At 40.0% G+C, this 19,545-nt stretch overlaps 1 protein-coding gene across 1 annotated transcript in view; it reads right to left on the bottom strand.

The window, feature by feature from the left end:
• ATP8B4 (ATPase phospholipid transporting 8B4 (putative)) overlaps positions 1–19,545 on the bottom strand; it is a 254,776-nt gene that overhangs the window by 7,565 nt on the left and 227,666 nt on the right. Inside the window, exons 24-26 of the mRNA XM_058665877.1 lie at positions 12,138–12,221; positions 8,926–9,171; positions 51–189 (exon numbers count right to left, since the gene is read on the bottom strand). Of these exons, the coding sequence (XP_058521860.1) occupies positions 51–189; positions 8,926–9,171; positions 12,138–12,221 (469 nt within the window). The remainder of the gene's footprint in view (positions 1–50; positions 190–8,925; positions 9,172–12,137; positions 12,222–19,545) is intronic.

Below are 19,545 nucleotides of genomic sequence, written 5' to 3'. Positions count from 1 at the left end.
TTTAGAAAAGTGTCAGCGCAACACCAGGCCCACTAGACCATAGGACTCACCAACAAATGGAAATTGATTTGGGAAGATGCCAAACATGCCATTACTGTGTGTTGTAAATAAAATGGCGAAATAAGTAGCAATGCTGCCCCAGATGAAGACATGATTAATGACAGTCCAGTAACTGGTGTCCATGGCTATCTGCAAATAAAATAAAATGTAAGGATGAGGTCTGTAAACATTTGAAGAACATCATTCCTATTCTGTGACAGGAAGTTTGTACCTGTTTAGCTATCAGGCCAATGGCAGGTATCATCACTTTCTACATGAACACAGGGCCTGATTTAACTCAGTATTTCTGATACAGTTGATTTTAGAGCCTTTATCTACAAACCAATACATCTGCCAGTTTGGGTTAGCAACCGAAAATGAATGTTAAATTTCTTTTAAGTGAGAAAAAAGCAAAATGGATTATAAATTTGAAGTTACTTTCCAAATTACATTTTTTTTCTACAGGAAAAATCATTTCTATAGCATGCACCTGTGAAATTTATATTCTATCCATGAATTTCAATGACTGTCTTTACACATGTATGTTGTTGTTTACATCAAACTCATTTTGATGATCCTTTCTCTTAAACTGATCAAATAGTAAGAAAAATTCTTAACCCTCTATTTGATCTAACTTCAGAAACCTCAGTTCATAGTGACCTGGAAGCATGTTCAGACCCTTCCCCTGCCCAGTAACTCTGACAGCACAGTGTACCTGATGTTACAGAGTCAAGGAAACCTCTTGAGTTCTCCAGAAGGTAAAACATGGTCTCCAGTCATTGTTGTACCTCAGAGATCCCAAGTGAGCGCCTACATTTCTAATAGAGTCTAGGCAAGACCACAAGTTTATTGTCTACTTGAAAGGGGCCTACTTATACTGCAAATAGATTCTCTCAACACGTGCGGATATACTTCCCCTTCTTGGCTTACTGTTCCTTACAGAATGCTTGCAGCCTGGGTTATGACCTACAGGGGACAGAAAAAGGATAAGCCCTTTTTCTCTTTAAGCAATCAATCTTGCCATCTGTGCCTTGGCAAAGAAGTTCTGGTTTTCTGTTCATTTGGCTATCAAGACATCAGGCACAAGTTTATAGATCTACCTTCTATCACTTGTCAGTTCATCACCATCAAGAGATAATCAGAGTCTGACCTGTGTTGGTAAGACTAGGCAAAGAGAAATTATAATTCATTTAAAACAACTCAGCTAAAAAATCAAGAACAGGTGACTCCTATTGAAGCAGAACTAATAGAAGAGACAGACAAGTATTACAAGCAAAAAAAATGTAATAGGATCTCTTAAGGATATGCAATTAGATCACAGAAAAACTAAAATAAAAAACACTATTTTTGAATTTTAAATTTAATAGAAGAACCAAATAAGAAAAATCACTGATGAGAACTGAATTAATGTTCTGGAATAAGCAAATGGAAATATCTCAACAGAGAACCAAAACTTGATGAAATAGAAACCATGTGCAGAAAGACATAAAACATAAGTGGCAGATCATAGACATGAGATTGATGATCCAAATATATGATTAATGGCATTTTAGAAAGAGAAAAATAATAAAGAAGTAACCATGAGCTAAGAAAACTGCTCTGTGATTTTCAGATCGAAGAGTATTTCCTTTCCCCTGCCCCTGCAAGCTAATGAAGAGGAATACATTCTGATGAAATTTGTACAATATAAGGATAAAGAGTATATGCTTCTAAACAAAGGAAAGTGAATCAAGAGAACATAAAACTTCCATGGTAAAACTTGGACAACAACAAAATTTCCCCCCCAAAGGGCTCTATCTCAAAAATTTTGTGCCCTTCCAATACATCATTTAAATATAAAACTAGAAAGTTTTGAGCTCAGAAGTATAACAATCTAAATGCATTTCTGAACAAATTACTCAATGATATTACTACAAAGTAAATCATAACAAAAACCTCAAAATAGCAAAACACAAAGCACTCAAGTGGTAGTGAGAAATGATTCTTATAAATTTATACTTAGCTCTAAATGAGTAACAATGTGACTATGACCTGCCAGTATTAATTCTGAAAGAACTTGGGAACAGTAAAGATGCATGTTAAAAGAGTATTTAATAACAGCCTGACACTAAAAGTCTAAATTATTCACACTCATAGGAGTTGAGGATGGGAAAGGGGATGGGGAGGACAAGTAAACAATTTACAAAATTAATTGGAGGTGAGTGGAGAAGAGTTGAGAACAGGATGTTTGAAAATTTATCATTATGTGCTAAGGGAAATGAGCCAATCCCAAAAGGTTAAATACCACATGTTTGCCTTAAGATGATACGATGTTATGTGTAACATGTTATGTTATGTATGTTATATGTTGTGTATAAACTAAAATTGAAATGTCAATGAGGCGGTCACAGAAGGTGGTTAAGAACTCGCATTTACTTTTAACATATTGGTTACTTATTACTACGTAAATTATTTCCATAATGATGTAAATTTTTGCTGATGGTATGTTGGAGCTTTTAATAGATCGGGATGATACTCTGCTGGCTCTGTCTTCAGACCAGAGAGGGTATACCTAAGAAGCCGTTGAACTTGACTGGACAGTAAGATGCTAGACTCTATGTTTGGTATATGCTTGCAATGGGGGAATCTCAACTGAACTTGAACTGTGGTTATGCAACAAGGTGGAGGAATCCACCATGGTGGGAGGGTTTGGGGAGGGGTGGGGAGAATCCAAGTACCTATGAAACTGTGTCACATCATACAATGTAATTAATGAATTAAAAATAATAAATAAATTTTTAAAAAATGAAAATTTATCATTAAGGAATTTTGGCATAGAAATGTAGATTTAAAATACCATATTATGAGAAATCATTAGTAATATGAATAAAACAAATTATTCATAAGTTAATTTTGGAATATCCTATTATCTATAAAAATGCAAAGTAGGACAGAAGTATTCAAAATAATTCTAAATAGGTCAGGCACTTCACATCGCACGTTTGGTGCTACTTGGGATGCTCCCATCCCATTTTGGGGTACCTCAGTCAAGTCCCAGTTCTACTCCCGAGCCCAGATTCCTAGTAACACATGCTGACTTCAGTTGGGGCTGCTATGCACGTGAAAGACTCAAGCTGAGCTCCTCAGGGTGTGCATGTCTCATGCATCTGGGAGTAACCCAGTGTTGAGGAGTGCTCTGCCTCTCCTGCTGTCACTCTCTCTTTCTGAAAAGTAAAATTTGGAATTAAATATACATTATTACAAAAATGAATACTTCAAATTCTCTTATTGAAAGAACAAAGCCAGTAGAATAAAACAAATAAATGGACACGAAGGGATTGGCTTAGGCTATAAATTAGGCAAAGGCAACCTGAGAAAAATGAGAGACATGACTAATAGCAATAAATGAAATTTAAATGAAGTGGCTTTTCTTATTAAAAAGGATACAAGCTACAAAGAAGAGATGAGTCAGGAACCTGTAGGTACCAAATAATAACAGCTACAATGTGAGCTACAATTTCTTGGAAATGCAGAAAGTTCGTAAGAATCATCACTATGGCCAGCTTTCAATGCATTGCTCTCAGAATTTGACCAGAATGACAGAAAGGTAAGGGTTCTTCTAGAGGTCTGTGGCTGGCATCAGTCTGGCAAGCAGTCCTCAGTGTGATGAGGCTAATCTAGAAGAGATGGTAAACACGAAGTTTTCAAGTAGCAACACAGCCATGATGTGGGATGTTGCTGCCATGGGCATTCTATCCAGCTGAGGCTCTCCCCAGGGCACTTCTCCTCTTTGGACCTACATAATAGTTTCCAAAAAAAAAATTCTTTTGCATAAAGAAGCATCTACTATTTGCTACTACAACCTTTTTTGGAAAATATTAAAGAGTGATGAAAATCTATATTGTACCTATTCTTTGATACAGCATTGAAGAAATAAAACACCTTCAATGATAAGACTGGTAAAAAAAAAAAAGAGAGAGAGAGTTTTAGGGCTAGCACTGGAATGCTGTGGGTTAAGCCACTGCTGTGACACTGGCATCCCATAGGGGCACCTAGCTATTCCACTTTTGATCCAGAACCCTGCTGGGAGAGAAGCAGAAGAAGCCCCAAGACAGTATTCCTGTCTTTCCTTTGCTCTGTAACTCTTTCAAACAAGTAAATCTTAAGAGTTGGAAGTTCTAAACATCTAGATCTCATTTCTGGAAATTTACATAAGCCTGAACATAAAATAGACATAATAATGTATGCGTTATAACATTGCTTCAATAACAGAAAGCATAGAAATATACTGAATGTCTAGGAGAACTAATGAATAAATACTATCTGCAGCTATTAAAAAGATTTAAGATGTGAATGTGGGGTTTTAGAAAACTGTCCAAAAAAATCTAGCTAAGTGAAGAAACCATACTACAGAGTAATTTACATAATTAAGATCCCCTTTTATTGAATTTGTGTGTAAGCAAACAAAATATATGGAAGGATTTAAGCTGTCATCTTTACGGTAAAAAGGGAAGGAGATTAAAATGATATATTTTATTAACATTCCTGCGTTGTTCGAAATGTTAAGTATTTTATAATTCAATGTAGTATAGGAACTGATATTTAAAAGAAATAAAACTACCCAAGTTTGGCCTGCAGCATCAGCAGGACGTAAGATTTATAACTATATTAATAGTCCATGGAAATTTCATGGAGGTTGTTGCCACAATGATGAGTCAAGATTAGACAGTGAGGAAAGGACATTAATGCTGCTGTTGAAATGAGCTCATTCACAAATACCTAAAAGTTAGATTTCCTATTTTAAAGACAAAAAGTTTTTGATTGCAGCCAGAATTGCCAAGCTTCAATGATCACAACCCCTCTGCATGCTGAGGTCTGAGAATTCTATGGCACAGAAACATTCTCAGAGCTTCCTGGATGTAACATCACTCCTAACCTTCCCAAGAAGTAGGACTAACAACGACCTTTAGGACTGGGCGTCTGCACATCTGCACTCCTATTTGGGGAGTGAATCAGCAATGTGGACTATCTCTCCTCCTTTCTCCATAACTCTGCCTTTCAAGTAAATAAGCCTTAAAAATAAAATTATGATTGCTATGATTTTAACCTATACTCATAAATTCTTTGATGCTCTTCCTCTATCAGCTGGAGACTAATTCTCTGCCTTGAATGTGTTATGGAATTCTTAAGGACTCAAGAAAAACTAAAGAAAAACATGATTACAAAGAGGAAACACAGAAACCAGGATCATAACCAAGGTAAATATCACTTGTAGTAAGTCATGTTAACATCTTATGCTCCCTGATAAGACAAGGAGGGCACATCACCTCTGTGATTCTTCATAAAACTCCACAGCCTCAGTGTGGTTCTAAGAAAACTTCAGACAGGCCAAAACAAAGGAATATTCTGTAAAACATCTCACCAGAGTGTCAGATCACTCTTCCCGAGTGTAAATATCATGAAAGATGAGGAATGACAATAGGGGGATCAGAGACTGGACGAGACAAGATGAAACTGATAACTGCAATGTAGCACCCTGGATTAGATCCTTGAACAGAAAACATAATGGGAAAAGTAGGAAATCTGAGTCAAGGCTGAAGTTCACTAGTCTTGTACTAATGTTAGTATCTTAATCTTGACAAATTCACTATGGGTTTGTAAAATGTTAATCTCAGAAAACCTAGATCAGAGTATACGATACAGGAACCAGGGCAAACAATAAGGCACACTGGTCGAAGCTTTTGCTTGCAATTCCAGCATCCCATATCAAAATGCCAATTCAAGCTATAGCTGTGCCATTTTGATCCAGCTCCCTGAAAACACACATGGGGAAGCAAGAGAAGATACCTCAGGAACTTGGGGCTCCTATGAGAAATCAGGATAATTTCTGTCTTCAGACTTCAGCATGGCAGACTTGGCTATAATAAGCTTTTTAGAGAGTGAACCAATAGATGTAAGATCTGTTTCTCTGTCTCTAATGCTCATTCAAATAAAATGATACAAAACACTTTAAGCAGAAAGTGTACAGGAACTACTTTTGTATTTTTAAATTTATAAAAGAATTGCAAATACAAAATTCTAGGCCTGGGGAGATAACCTAACAGTTAAAGTGCTTGCCTAGCATGCACATGGATCCTATATGGCGCAGGTTCTAATCCCAGCAGCACCGCTTCCCATTCAGCTCCCTGCTTGTGCTCCTGTGCAGAAGACCTGGAAGAGGCTCCAGGCTCCTGGCTTCGGTTTGATTCAGCTCCAGCAGTTGGCTGCTTGGGGAGTTAATCAGCAGACGGAAGATCTTCCTCTCTGTCTCTCCTCCTCTCTGTATATCTGACTGTCCAATAAAAATAAATGTGTAAAAAAAAGTTTTAGATTTTCTTTTTAAAGTTGATTTAGTTATTTGAGGGAAAAAAGTGAACGAGCAAAAGAGAGCTTTTGTTTACTGCTTCTTTCTACAAGTGCCTGCCATAGCTCCAGCTGATACAGGCTAAGTTGGAAGCCTGGAACTCCATTCTAGTCTCTCACAGGGGTGACCAGGGTGCTGGTATATAAACCATCATCTCCTATCCATCAGGATTGGAGGCAAAGTTTCATCCCAGGCACACCAATGTGGGATGCGACCAACCTAAGCAACCCCTTAACCCACTGTGTCACAATATTTGGACCCAAAGTATTTCTCTGTAAACAGTAAATTCAGAATGCATCAGTTACTTCACAGGCAGCAAACTGGCCAAGAATTTCTACTTTTAAGAATATATTCTTAAGAAATAACTTGAGAATCATATTTTAAACTATGTATGTGAAGGCTTGCTCTTGAATTATTTGCTGTGGTGAAAATCTAGAAGCATTTATTCAGTCACATGACTAACTAAATTATAGAATAGTCATATGAAGGAATAGTACAGTCACTAATAAGAATATTTCAGAGTGGGTGTTTTGCTAAGACATTGGAAGGACGTGCTAAGCAGAAAAGAGCAAAGCCATAAGGCAGAAAGGATAGTGGGGAAGCCCAGGAGCCAAGAGATTGAATAAGGTCGGAACATTGTGGAAAGCAAGGCTGGAGGAGTGGGCAGAACCACCATTGTCTCAAGGAGATGAAGGAAGAAAATGGTTCCTAAAGAGATGAATGCCCATTAACACTTGCATCAAATAGGTCAGAAAGGCCTCACTCAACGCACATTGAATGGGAGGGCCAGTGGTCACTGTGAATTCTAACTAGGAATCCCCTGAGAAGCATGGGATATCTGTCAAAACTTCATAATCAAGACTAAAAATTTTTCAAAACTCACAATGACAAGGATACAAAATTCCTTAGTCTTTTTGTGAACAAACCATATTTTTAAATGAAATTGTTTCTATGTCCTCTAATGTGTAAAAGTGAGACATGAACTATGACAGCCAACTGAAGAAAGAACTGTTTATAAGAAAAACAGCTCTAAAGTGTAAAGTTCATATTAAAACACAACACTAATACTGTTGCCATAATATATACAATGATCAATTATGGGCAAGCAAAAAGGAAAAAAACACAGAAATATAATAAGGCTTTTTAAAAATAAAGACAAAAAATTGTAGGGCTTCTTGTAGCGGTGAATTTCACTAACATAATGCTTGTCATGTTATGCCTGCAGACAATCTCCCACGTCATTTATTATCCTGTTATATTTTGTATAATGCCAAAGAGTTTTTCACACTGGAGTTTTCCTCCAAATTCTCTCAGACCATCAAGTACCAGGCTTTACATGGGGATAAAGAAATAGGTACCACTAAGGAAAAAACACTCAAAAAACAAAATAGGTACCACTAAGAAAAAAAAACTCAAAACAAAATAGGTACCACTAAGAAAAAAAAAAAAAGCAAAAAACTGCCTTTCTCTCTGTTGAAGGCCAATCCAGAGAATTAGAAACACAGCCACGTGACAGAAGTGAGGTCACTAGATTTTTCATAGTTCATTCAGTAACTAAAGGGAACAAAACTAACACATGGTCATATTGCTTGCCATACCCATCTAGAGCTAGGTTTTAACAATATGATGAAAGTTTCTGAGAACTTTCAACTCGATATCTATATGCATTAAAGAGGAAACAAACATAAATCAAGATGCCCAGTGGGAGACGGGCAATGGAATCATCTCCATCAAAATCATTTCCCTGAATGTAAGATTGAAACTCTTCACTAATTTCACAGAATTAATGTACCACCCATTAGATCTCACTTTAAACCTGGAAGTTATGAAGTCTTAAATCAAAAGAAAGTTTCGGGCCCGGCGGCGTGGTCTAGCGGCTAAAGTCCTCGCCTTGAAAGCCCCGGGATCCCATATGGGCGCCGGTTCTGATCCCGGCAGCTCCACTTCCCATCCAGCTCCCTGCTTGTGGCCTGGGAAAGCAGTTGAGGACGGCCCAATGCTTTGGGACCCTGCACCCGCGTGGGAGACCCGGAAGAGGTTCCAAGGTTCCCGGCATCGGATCGGCGCGCACCGGCCCGTTGCGGCTCACTTGGGGAGTGAATCATCGGACGGAAGATCTTCCTCTCTGTCTCTCCTCCTCTCTGTATATCTGGCTGTAATAAAATGAATAAATCTTTAAAAAAAAAAAAAAAGAAAGTTTCTCTTTTTCTGTTACCATTGAAATTTTTCTTCTTAAGACACAAGAAAGGAGTAGTAGTAGGTCATTTCTCTTAATGCTCAACCCAAAGAAATGATTGGTTATGAGGTTTCTACTAATAGAGATTATAAGCACATAATTTTCTGAAAATTTATGTGGAACTTTTTTGTAGAGTTAGAAGAAAAACTTTACTATTTGTTTAGAATTATCTCACTGCCCAACAAGTACACAAAACCAGTCAACAAAGAAATGCATCTCTAACAGTTATAAACTGATCAAGTTAAAATGCTTTCATCAACAGGGTTACCTGCACACTGACCACGATGACCAAAGATGTCGCCAGGGTAACTGCAAATGACTGGTAGTCAGCAACGTGCTGGCCGTCTTCTCCAACCATGTTGTAGAAGGCCCCATAGGGGATGAAGAACAGGACTAATGATGTGTAGATTCCATGTGCCACACAGATGAAAAATTTACGCTTATTAAAAAGGAGATTTAGTTGTCCAGGTTCATAGAGCTGGGGGCAGTCCATGCTGTTCTGCTCACTCACATCCTGTAAACAGAGGGCATGTTAGTGGAGAAAGGCTCAAGGAGAATGAGAGGCCCCACACTGCATCGTTCCTGAACACTACCTGCCCTAATGTGTACCACTCACTGTGCCACATCAAGACATTATCTTGGGTTTGTTTTCATTCCAACACCCAGAAAACAATAAAAGGACCTCTATTTTATGGATAAAGAGCTTGGATCTCCAAGAGAGGTTCATGAATTGTCACACGGCTCAAATCATGACTTGACTTCTTTGAACTCAGTTGTTTGACTTCAGAGCCAAAGTTCTTTCCTGTATTTTCAGGCAGACTGCTGAGGCCACTGATTGCTCAGAAGCTCTCAAGCTTCCAAAATTCAGAAGTAGACAGTGGGCCCAAGTTCATGCACAAGGTGGTGAGCGGTAAGGCCCAGGAGATGGCAGCAGAGAGCTGTGGAGGCAGGTAAATTAGAGCTACTGGGGAGAGGTGAGCAGGAGGCAGAAGGAAGCGGGGAATAGAAGAAATTTCCTGTTGGTTACGGGGTGGGCAGAGAGCTGAGCATAAAGGCTTTGAGTCTAAGCATTCTGCCTAAGGAGGACACAATAGCAGTTAATGGGTGCTATGATTTGCCCAAGGATTGAGTGTATCATGCAAGGGTTCATGGTAATAGAAGCTTTTAGGACCAAGTGCAAATAGGTCAAGAGGACACCAGCCTTGGCAGGGATGAATGCTATTGTCACAGGAATGGGTTAGTTCCCTCAAGATGGTTTATTGGGCCTGACTCTTCCCCAGTCTCTTCCTGTCTTTCCATGTGCGCTGCTTTACCATAAGCTCTCTCATGAATTCCCACCATGATGCCATTTGCCATGTGGTAAATTATGCCCGTCACCAGAACTGGGCAAAGGCCGGCAACATGCTATTCTACCTTCAAAACTGTGCACCAAATAAACTCCTTTTCTTTGTACATTGTGCAGTATCAAGCATCTTATTATAGCAACACAAAATGAACAACAGTATCAATGGTTCAGTACCAAAAAATCTTACTCAATAAGAAGACAGCAAGTTTTAGCACAAGCCAGTTTCTGGGAGGATCTAAACCCATGCTCTCAAGCTCAGGGTACCCGTGAAGTACCAAGGGAACAACTCAGTTATTCAAGTTTATGATTCAATAGGTATAAAGGCCTGGGAGTTCTGAATTTCCAGCCAGCACCAAAGCAATGCTGATAACCACATTGTGAGTACCAAAAGCAAATGCAAGAACCAAAAAAGACAGCAAGAAGTGGGGACATCAGAGGACTGTGTATGCAAAGTGGCCAAAGTTGGAACAACCCAACTCAGATTTCTCTTCTTGTTTAAGACATGGCATAGGTCTCGAATAGGAACCTATGAAGCTCATGGACATTTTCTGTTTAAGAACACTTTTTTTCTGAGATGCTGCCATTTGCTTCATTCCCCAGTCCAGTGACTGATGGGATTATGTGCATGGCTTTGAAACCACATCATCTTGGCTTCAAACACCTATGCAGGTTTCATAGGCATGCAGTCTGAGATCTGTGACGCAAGCTATCTAGGCCTCAGTCTTCTCATCTCCAGAAATGCATCCCTCTAAGAACCACTGCCATGATGAAATGAGTATATATTCAGTAGGTGTCCTTGCCACATCATAAGTAATAAATCAGACACTTCTATAAATAATAATGACAATAATAGCAATAATGTAGCAATCTCAAAGTGGCCTGCTTCTAGTCTTGGTTCTGTCATCTATTGGCTGCATGGCTTTGGAGCCCCAAAGTTTGGCTTCCTCTTTTAAAATGAGATCTGTAGATGGTCCCAGAGGCCCTTCCAGCATCACATTCCACAAGCCTGTGATCAGTGTAAGGGCCAGAGTTGACAAGTGGGAAAGGAGAGGAGCAGACATTCAACTCAATGGCAATAAGAAGCCTTATTATATTTTTTGAATTGCACAATAACTTCCCAGAAACTGCTTTATTTTATTCCACATTCTGGGCAGCTACAAAGCACCACGAAAAGAAACACTTGTAAACATGGGCACTTGGAAGTTAATGTGCTTAATCCTTTATATCTAAGGTCTTCCGAAGTTCATTACTTCTTGTAGAATCCCACAAAATATGGCTTTCACAAACTGCCCTTTTTAAATATGAGAAGTGAGATTCTCAACTGACGGCAAGCCAGCAGAATGGGAGAGTGAAGTGAGCTCATAAAGTGAAGATTTGTTTTGCAATCGACAGCTTTGAGCCAGAAAATGAGACCTAGCAAATGAATCTAACAACAGCCTAAAGAAAATCTGCTCTCCTTAAAAGTACTTTACGAGAGTATTTTAAATAATACACTCTAATTGTGCCATGAAAACTCTCCTGGCCAGACTTTGCCCTCCTTTTAGAAAGTACCTTCCAAGGCTCGGAGCATGCCAAGGATCCACCATGTTTTATAATTGATTCCCTCCCTTTTCCACTCTCAAGCACATTGAAAGAAGGCTGTGCTCATTTTCTCCATCTCCCAATTGGCAGGTTGTTCCACTGTCCTGCCATGCCTATCCCCAGGTCATGCTGGCTAAGGAACTGAACTGACGTCCTCAGTGCTCCAATTTAGCTTCATGATTGTCCCTGTCCCTGCCTGAGTCTCCACAAATGACCAGAGGCGAATGCAGCATTCCCCAGGATGTGAGTCCTCAAACACTTCTTCGGAAGCTCCATGAAAAACTGTGTGTATATAGTGTCAGATGTTTACAAAGTGTTGTGCTGAAACAGAATTAAAGTGACCACTTTTGCAGGTCTTCTCAGATCCTTTAGAATAATACTGTGATTTCAGAAAGCAGAGGCTAGCAGTGGGGGATCTGTGACCCAAGCAGCATCTATTAAAACAGCTGCTGTCCTAGGGCTCTTCCCTTGGATCATGTCTTTTTAGAAGTGAAGAAACAACTAAAAAGCATCAGAGAAAAAACTAAGTTACAAAAATAAAGAAAAACACATACCTGGTCAAATATCCCCATGGCTAAAACAGGAAGAGATGTGTAGACAATGTTAAAAAGGGTGATGAACCACTGGTCATAAACAGTCTGGGAAAGAAAATGCACATCAGTGAGAAACACCATCTGCAAGGATGAGAAAATTTACTTTGAGATTCTTGGGTTAAATAATCCAAAGTGAATGGGAGTTAGCTTTGGAAGTCAGATATAAGTTCCTTAGGCTGTGTCTCCTGATTCTGTTGCCTTTGTGGGATACTAGATCCATTTAAACCCCAATTGCCTGAGCCCAAAAGTAATGCCATATACCCCCCTCCAGTAAAAAGGCAATGAGACTTGTAGAAGGAGAATTGAGTATCTGTAAGACAATTGATTGGATCTCTAAGTTCCTCTGGGCACAATCTATGAGTTCTGAAGCTACTTCAGCTCTCCAATCTTTTCTACTCACCCATTTTTCCATCATGGGAATTCCCACTTCTATTAATACAATGGACCTGCATATACTAACAAAAATTTCAAAACATTCTGTTTCGAGTAGTCCATCTAACATGTTAAACCTATTCCCTGTAACTCTCAAGGACGAGCTATTATTGAACATGCACATTGCATCCTAAAATTGTTAAAAAAAGTAAAGAAAAGGGGAGTGTCCCTCAGAGATATTCTATTACTTTTAATGCTTGACCTTTTGAATTTGCCTCAAGAAGACATTAATACTCCTGCTGACAAACCTGTTTCTATATCTACATCCTCTAATAAGGCCTTACAAATCCCTATCTGGGTAAAAACACCTGGATAATTGGTATTCTGGAATACTAATAACCTGTGATAAAGGTTATGCTCTTGTCTCTTTAGAATTCCTGTTGAATCCTCTGTAAAACTATAGGCTGCCCTATGATTCCTCCACCCTCGGAAGTGCAGCAGCTCCCTCAAATACTACCCTGCCCCTGGAGAACATGGAATCCCCAATGGAACCTCCTCAAAGAATGGAAGAACTTGGACACTCCTGATCCCCAACAGACTGAATATCTTCCTGAGACCCTTAGAGTTTACAACAACTGATGTCCACAAAGAGAAGCCTTGAAGCTCCAGGCAGTACTTCAGACACCTAGGGACTTTTATCTTCTATTAGGGACCCCTATATCTACCCTCCCCTCTTCCTCCCTCCCCCTGGAGAATACCCAGCTGCTGTTGCTCCTCTATGACCATTTTCAGCATAAGCAGCCAAAGTGGTCACCTTCTACAGCAGCTAGGGTCCATTCTTCCAGAGGAAGGAATGTGAGGAATCAGATGGGATAATAGGCAGTTAGGGTTTCTGGTCCCTGGTGAAGTTACCTTTGTAAAATATAAAATCTTGCTTCTTCCCATTTCTCGTCCTTCTAAGAGCACGTCACCTCTAACCTCATCCCTCATTCCTAGTTTACAGAATGGAGAAGGGGGGTCTATAGGACAATTGATTGGATATCTGTAAGACATGAACTGATTGGATCTGTAGTACAAAATAGAGAAATACTTCCAGGCAAAGGGCATGGGAACAATTGATGGAATCTATAGACAGGCCTATGGGAACTCCCATAATCTCCAGTCAACTCCTTCTTGTTGATATGTAAATTCCTCAAATCCTCCTTCCTTATCCTATGTAACCCTCAGTCTAAAAAGCCTGATGCTGCTAATAAACTTTGGCTATTGACCATCAGTCAGTAGTCTATGTGTGTGATTATTGGCTCAGTGCACCAAGTCTATCACTACCAAACAACAAACAAGACAGATGTTAATCTATGAAGCACACTGAATATAATGCTAGACACATGTGTGACCCTGAGCCCTTATCATGGATGGTAATTTTTTAAAAATATTTTTTTATTACAAAAGCAGATCAGATTTACAGAGAGAAGGAGAGACTTAGAGAAAGATCTTCCACCCACTGGTTTATTCCCCAAGTGGTCACAATGGTCAGAACTAAGCCCATCCAAAGCCAAGGGCCAGGAGCTTCTTCCAGGTCTCCTATGCAGGTGCAGGGTACAGGGTCCCAAGGCTTTGGGCCATCTTTCACTGCTTTCCCAGGCCACAAACAGGGAGCTAATGGGAAGTGGAGCAGCCAGATTATGAACATACACTAATATCTGATCCAGGCACTTGCAAGGTAAGGATCTAGCCATTAAGGCATCGCACCAGGTCCCTCAGTGATGATTTCATTGTCTACATTTGAAACCATTCCCAATAAAAAGCTCTCTGAACACAGAGAGCTTATCATGAGCCCACCTATCTGATCTAAATAATGAACAAAGGATCCACTAAAATCTTAGGGAACAAATATTGAAATCTCTACCATGTGTTCAGAGAGCTTTTTATTGGGAATTATTTCAAATAAGGTAGAAATGAAGTTAGCGACTCACTATACAAGGTACAAATAATAGAACAAATGTCCCCTCATACCTATACAACAAAAATCACATGAGACACCCTTGTATGATCCCCATTATAAATAAATGAAGTACATGGAACATGCATTACATCCTCCATGTTATTGATTATATAGATGGTGAGAAATATAAGTTGGTAACTCACAAAGATTATAAGAGGCAAAGGCAAAAATGAAAATCCAGGCCTCCAGCACTGGGCATTTGGCCTAGCAGTAAAGCTACGAGTTGGGTTGCCTATGCCTCATATTGTTTCAGCTCTAACTCCTAATTCCAGCTTGCCACTAACAGGGACCCTAGAAAGTTAAAGCTATGGTTTCAGTAGTCAGGTCTCTGCCATTCATGTGGGAGATCCAGACTTAATTCCCAGTTCCTGGCTTCCCCCCACCCTTGGTCATTGCCAGCATTTGGGGGTAGGTGTATTCTATGTGTTATATGTAAGCGTGTACCTCTCAATTTAGTTAATAATTCAAAACCCTAAGTCTTATTATGCATTCCACCCTTCTGATAGTTACTCACTCACTCATTCATTCAATGTGAGCCTACTCAAAAAGTCTGTGGAAAGTAGAGTCAAAAATAGTTTTACTTAGTGGGCAGCATTGTGGCACAGAGTTAGGCCACCATTTACAATGTTGGCATTCCATACTAGGGGAAAGTTTAAGTACTGGCAACTTCTTGATAATGCCTGGGAGAAGGAGAATCCTATATAGTTAACCATGCCTTATTCCATAAGTGAAATAACAGGACATCGGCAGATTTTAAGCAAACAAGCATATTAATTTTTTTGTGTATATTTGGGAGTGAAATTAACAGAGTGATCTCTCAGAAGTTGGTTTACTCTCTCAATGCTAACAATGACTGGGCTAACTTTGGGCAAAAACTGGGTGCCAGATGCACAATCAGGTCTCTGACATGGCTGACAGGCCCCTAGTCACTTGGCCCATCACTTGCTTTCTCCAGGATTTGCATTGGGCCAGAAATTAGAATCAGGAGCTGAGGGTAGGATTAGCACCCAGACACTCTGACGCAGATAAGGTGTGCAAAGATCTTCACAACTGCCTGTTCCTGATAGCCATTTGAAAAGGATAACTCAAGGCCAGGCAGAGAACAGATTGAAGAGGAGCAAAGTGGAAGTAAGAAACAAATTAAAAGGGCTGGCACCTTTGCATAGCAGGCTAAGCTTCCATTTGAGCGCTGGATCCTACTAGTTCAAATCCTACCTGCTTCACTGCTGATCCAGCTCCCCGCTCATGGCCCATGAAAACAACAGAGGATGGCCCTAATCATTGGGCTCTTGTACCCACATGGGAAACTAGGCAGAAGCTGTAGGCTTCTGGTTTCAGACCAGCCCAGCTCTGGTTACTGTAGCCATTTGGGGAGTGAACTGATGGATAGAAGAGTTCTCTGTCTCTCCTTCCCTCCTTGTAACTCTGAATTTCAAACAAAAATAAATAAAGCTGAAAAAATAAATTAGGAGGCTGTGGCAACCTTGCAGATGAGTGATGAAGGTGACTTGATCACCTAACCAGTAGGGAGACAACTCAGATTTTGAATTTATTCAAAAGCATAATTCCTTCTTAGGAAAGTTCTGAAAGCACTGAGGAACCTTAAATGCAACTCTTTCAGAGAAACTAAGGTAGGTTCTACAGAGTTATAGAAATATGACAATCTTAAAATAATGTCCTGTGGTTTAGATTGTATTGAAAAGAAAATATTGTGGTGTCCCTATGGCTAAATGTGGATTTGGGCTACTCTTGATCTTAATGTTTATTCTCAAAATGGGTGTATATTTGTTTAAGAAAAGGTGAAGTAAGGGACAGTCTTCAAAGACAAAATCCTAACCTAAACTGTTCAGTTGGAACTGCAAATGGATTTATTCAATACTGAATAAACCAAACAATTGTGAAAAAAAATTCTGATGATTGCATTCTGAGCAATCATCAACAAGCTAGCTGTGGTTACTAGGGAACATGCAAATTCCAGCTCTCCACCATCTTTGCAGAGGTGGGGCGGGGGCAGTGGTTAGGCAAATCTTATGGAAAAGAAAAGTAAGAACAAATGGGGAGATGAGGAGAAGGGTGGATGGATGAGGGGAGGGAGTTGGTTTATTCTGTGTACCTCAGACTTAAGACCTGAAATCTATGTAGGAAAGACCTGCTTGATGTCAGCCTTTTTTTTTAGTTTACATTTTTTCATGTTAATGTAATATGAATTCAAAGAAAAATAAATTCAGTGTGATTCACAGGTAATTCTATGAACATATTGATATTCCTCTACCCCTGTCTTTCTTACTTTGTGAGATAACATTCTCCTTGAGGGCAGGCCAAAACTAGGCAGGGAAGTTAATTTTTTTTTAAAGATTTACTGATTTATTTGAAAGAATTGCAGAGAGACAATGTGAGAGAGTGAATTCCCATCTGCTGGTTCTCTCCCAGATGGCCACAACTGTTGGGACCAGACCAGGTTGAAACCGGAAACCTAGAACTCCATACAGATCCCCGTGTGAGTGGCAGGGACCCAAGCAGTTCAGCCACTTTTTGCTGATTTCCCAGGCACATTCACAGGGTGCTGGATCAGAACTGGAACATTTGGGACAGGAACCAGCACTCACATGGGATGCTTGTGTCATGGCAGCTTAATCCACTACAGCCCCAGCAGAAGTTCACTTCTGATCAAGAGCCAACGTGGAACCTGGGCAAAGGAACAGCATTAAGGACTATCACAAAAGGCCTGTGTGTGGCTTATACTCAGTTATACATTGTGCATGCAAATTCCCTCTTCCCTGAGGTCCATCAATTTGAAGCCCTCACCCTCACTGCTACCAACCAGGACTAGCGGGAAAGGGCCAGAAACTAGACCAGACCTCACAGGGACCTTGTTTCTCCCCTTCAACACTAACCTGGTACCTGTGTCCACTCCATGGCTCCACCATGATACACAGGTTGATGCCAGATGCCTGAGGAGATGGAGGGTGGTTCTTTTAGGACCCCTGGGGTAGAATTACTCCTCTGTCTGAAACCAGGCCTATCAAGTGGTACTGACAGATTTTTTGAGGGAATACTTCAAACTGTTTGCATAAGTAGAGTTCCACACACAAGAAAAATACATGCCCATACCCATAATCACAGCGTTACCACTCCTGGGTCCAAAATTTCTATTCTGCACCTGCAAGATTCTGAACAATGGAAACAAGCTACATTCCAATGAGATGCCACCAGACTACTTGGAACCCTACAAGTGTCTCTTCAGTGATCAGGGGCAAAGGAACAGGAGAGTGCTGTACTTTCCCAACTCCACTGTTTTCCTATTTAAGGAAAGCTCCTCCTGGCTCCTGACTTTGTGCAATAATTCATTGGCCTTATCAAGTGTTTTAAATGGAGGAGAAATACTCCCAGCTACAAATTACAATTTATAAACAGCTCAGGGAACACAAATCTATGATTTGTGTAATACCACATAAAATAAACTGTAATAAAGCTCTTAAACAGTCACGAAGGGCCCCCTGCCTGAGCCCATTGGCCTGGCTCCTTATCCAAATGACAGGATGAACTACCTCTTTGGAGATCTCCACCCCCTCTTGTTGCACGTTGCAGAGGAAAACCATATAACAACTTTTTTTTTGGCCTTAAAAAACATTTGTTATTTAAAGACAACACATCGTGGGATAAATATGAAGGGCTCAGCCCCAGCACATCTGTTACTGATTTGTGTAATTAGCAGAAACCCATGAGCAGCATCCAGGAAGGACAGCCTGAGCACTTGCCCCACCCTGGATTTTCTACCATGCACATCTGAAAGGCGAAGGGGCAGAGGTGCTGCCATGCCAGGTGGAGGCAGGTTCCTAGGTAGCCAAATCCAGGACGTCATCCAAGCCTTGATATGAGCTGCACTCTTTCCCATCACTTTGCAGTTTTTTCTGACTTTTCCTATGGTGTTTTACAGAACTAAAATTTTTCCAGCCCGGATGAGATAATTGTTTCCATATCACAACAGAATTTAAAGAAAAAAAATACAGAGCTCAGAATATCACTGACAATGATAAATTATCATCAGATACTATAACTTCCCAAGTACAGACCTAAACAGTTTCATAGATTCAAATGAGAATATCCTAAACAGGGCCCAACCATTTTTTTAACTTAGTCTTTGTTAGGGGGCAGCTCCTTTTTATTAAAAAATCCAAACAGTATGTTTTGATAATGTTGCAGGTATAAAAAGTGAACACAAACCCACAATGGAGTCAGAGAAGATCATGTAGGCTTTGATTCCAGTACAGGATAAGGCACATCCTTGAAAAGGAGACTTAGCTGACCTCTGTTCTAACCTCCTGCTCCAGAAACCTGACAAAAAAATTGGTTCAGGATAGATTGCATTCAGTTTGTCTCTCAGTGGCAGCTCGGTTGGAGTGTTTACTGGGTCTGGAGCTTCTAGTTGGTTCTAGAAAGGCAGGCCTGGCTTCTGTGGGAGAACCTTCCAAGACATTAGCTCTCTCAGAAAGAGAATTCATTTCTTCTGCAGAGTCCTAGTGGAAAAAGTGTTTCTCCTTTAGAGTCCAAATAAAGCAAACATGTGCTGAGAAGCTGAGGGAAGAATTTTTTTTAAAAAAGATGAAAAGTCATTGGCTTTTCCAAATTTATGACAAATCAAGTGGCTAATTATTCAGCAAGAAGATAAATCACAGTCAGGGGAGTCAGAGACTTGATCTCAGTCCTGGTCTTGTCCATCATGATTCTCTACTCTTGGGGACTCAACTCTTCGTCCATACAAAAAAAAAAAAAAAAAAAAACATTAAAACTAAAATAAGAAGGACTACTCAATCAACAACTCTGAGATTGCCTTGCCAGAGTAAAGATCTGAGGCCTTTGGACAAAGCAAACTTTTTGTTTTTGGTCCGAGCTAATTCGTTCTGGTCTCCACTAAAGTCCATGCAACCACCCAAACAGAACAGCAGGTGCCTCTCAGGAAGATGGTGTCCTTAAGGGTCCCAACCACAACACAGG

The sequence above is a fragment of the Ochotona princeps genome, chromosome 6, assembly GCF_030435755.1.
Source record: "Ochotona princeps isolate mOchPri1 chromosome 6, mOchPri1.hap1, whole genome shotgun sequence".
NCBI lineage: Eukaryota > Metazoa > Chordata > Mammalia > Lagomorpha > Ochotonidae > Ochotona > Ochotona princeps.
This window is presented reverse-complemented; position numbering and strand designations above follow the sequence as displayed.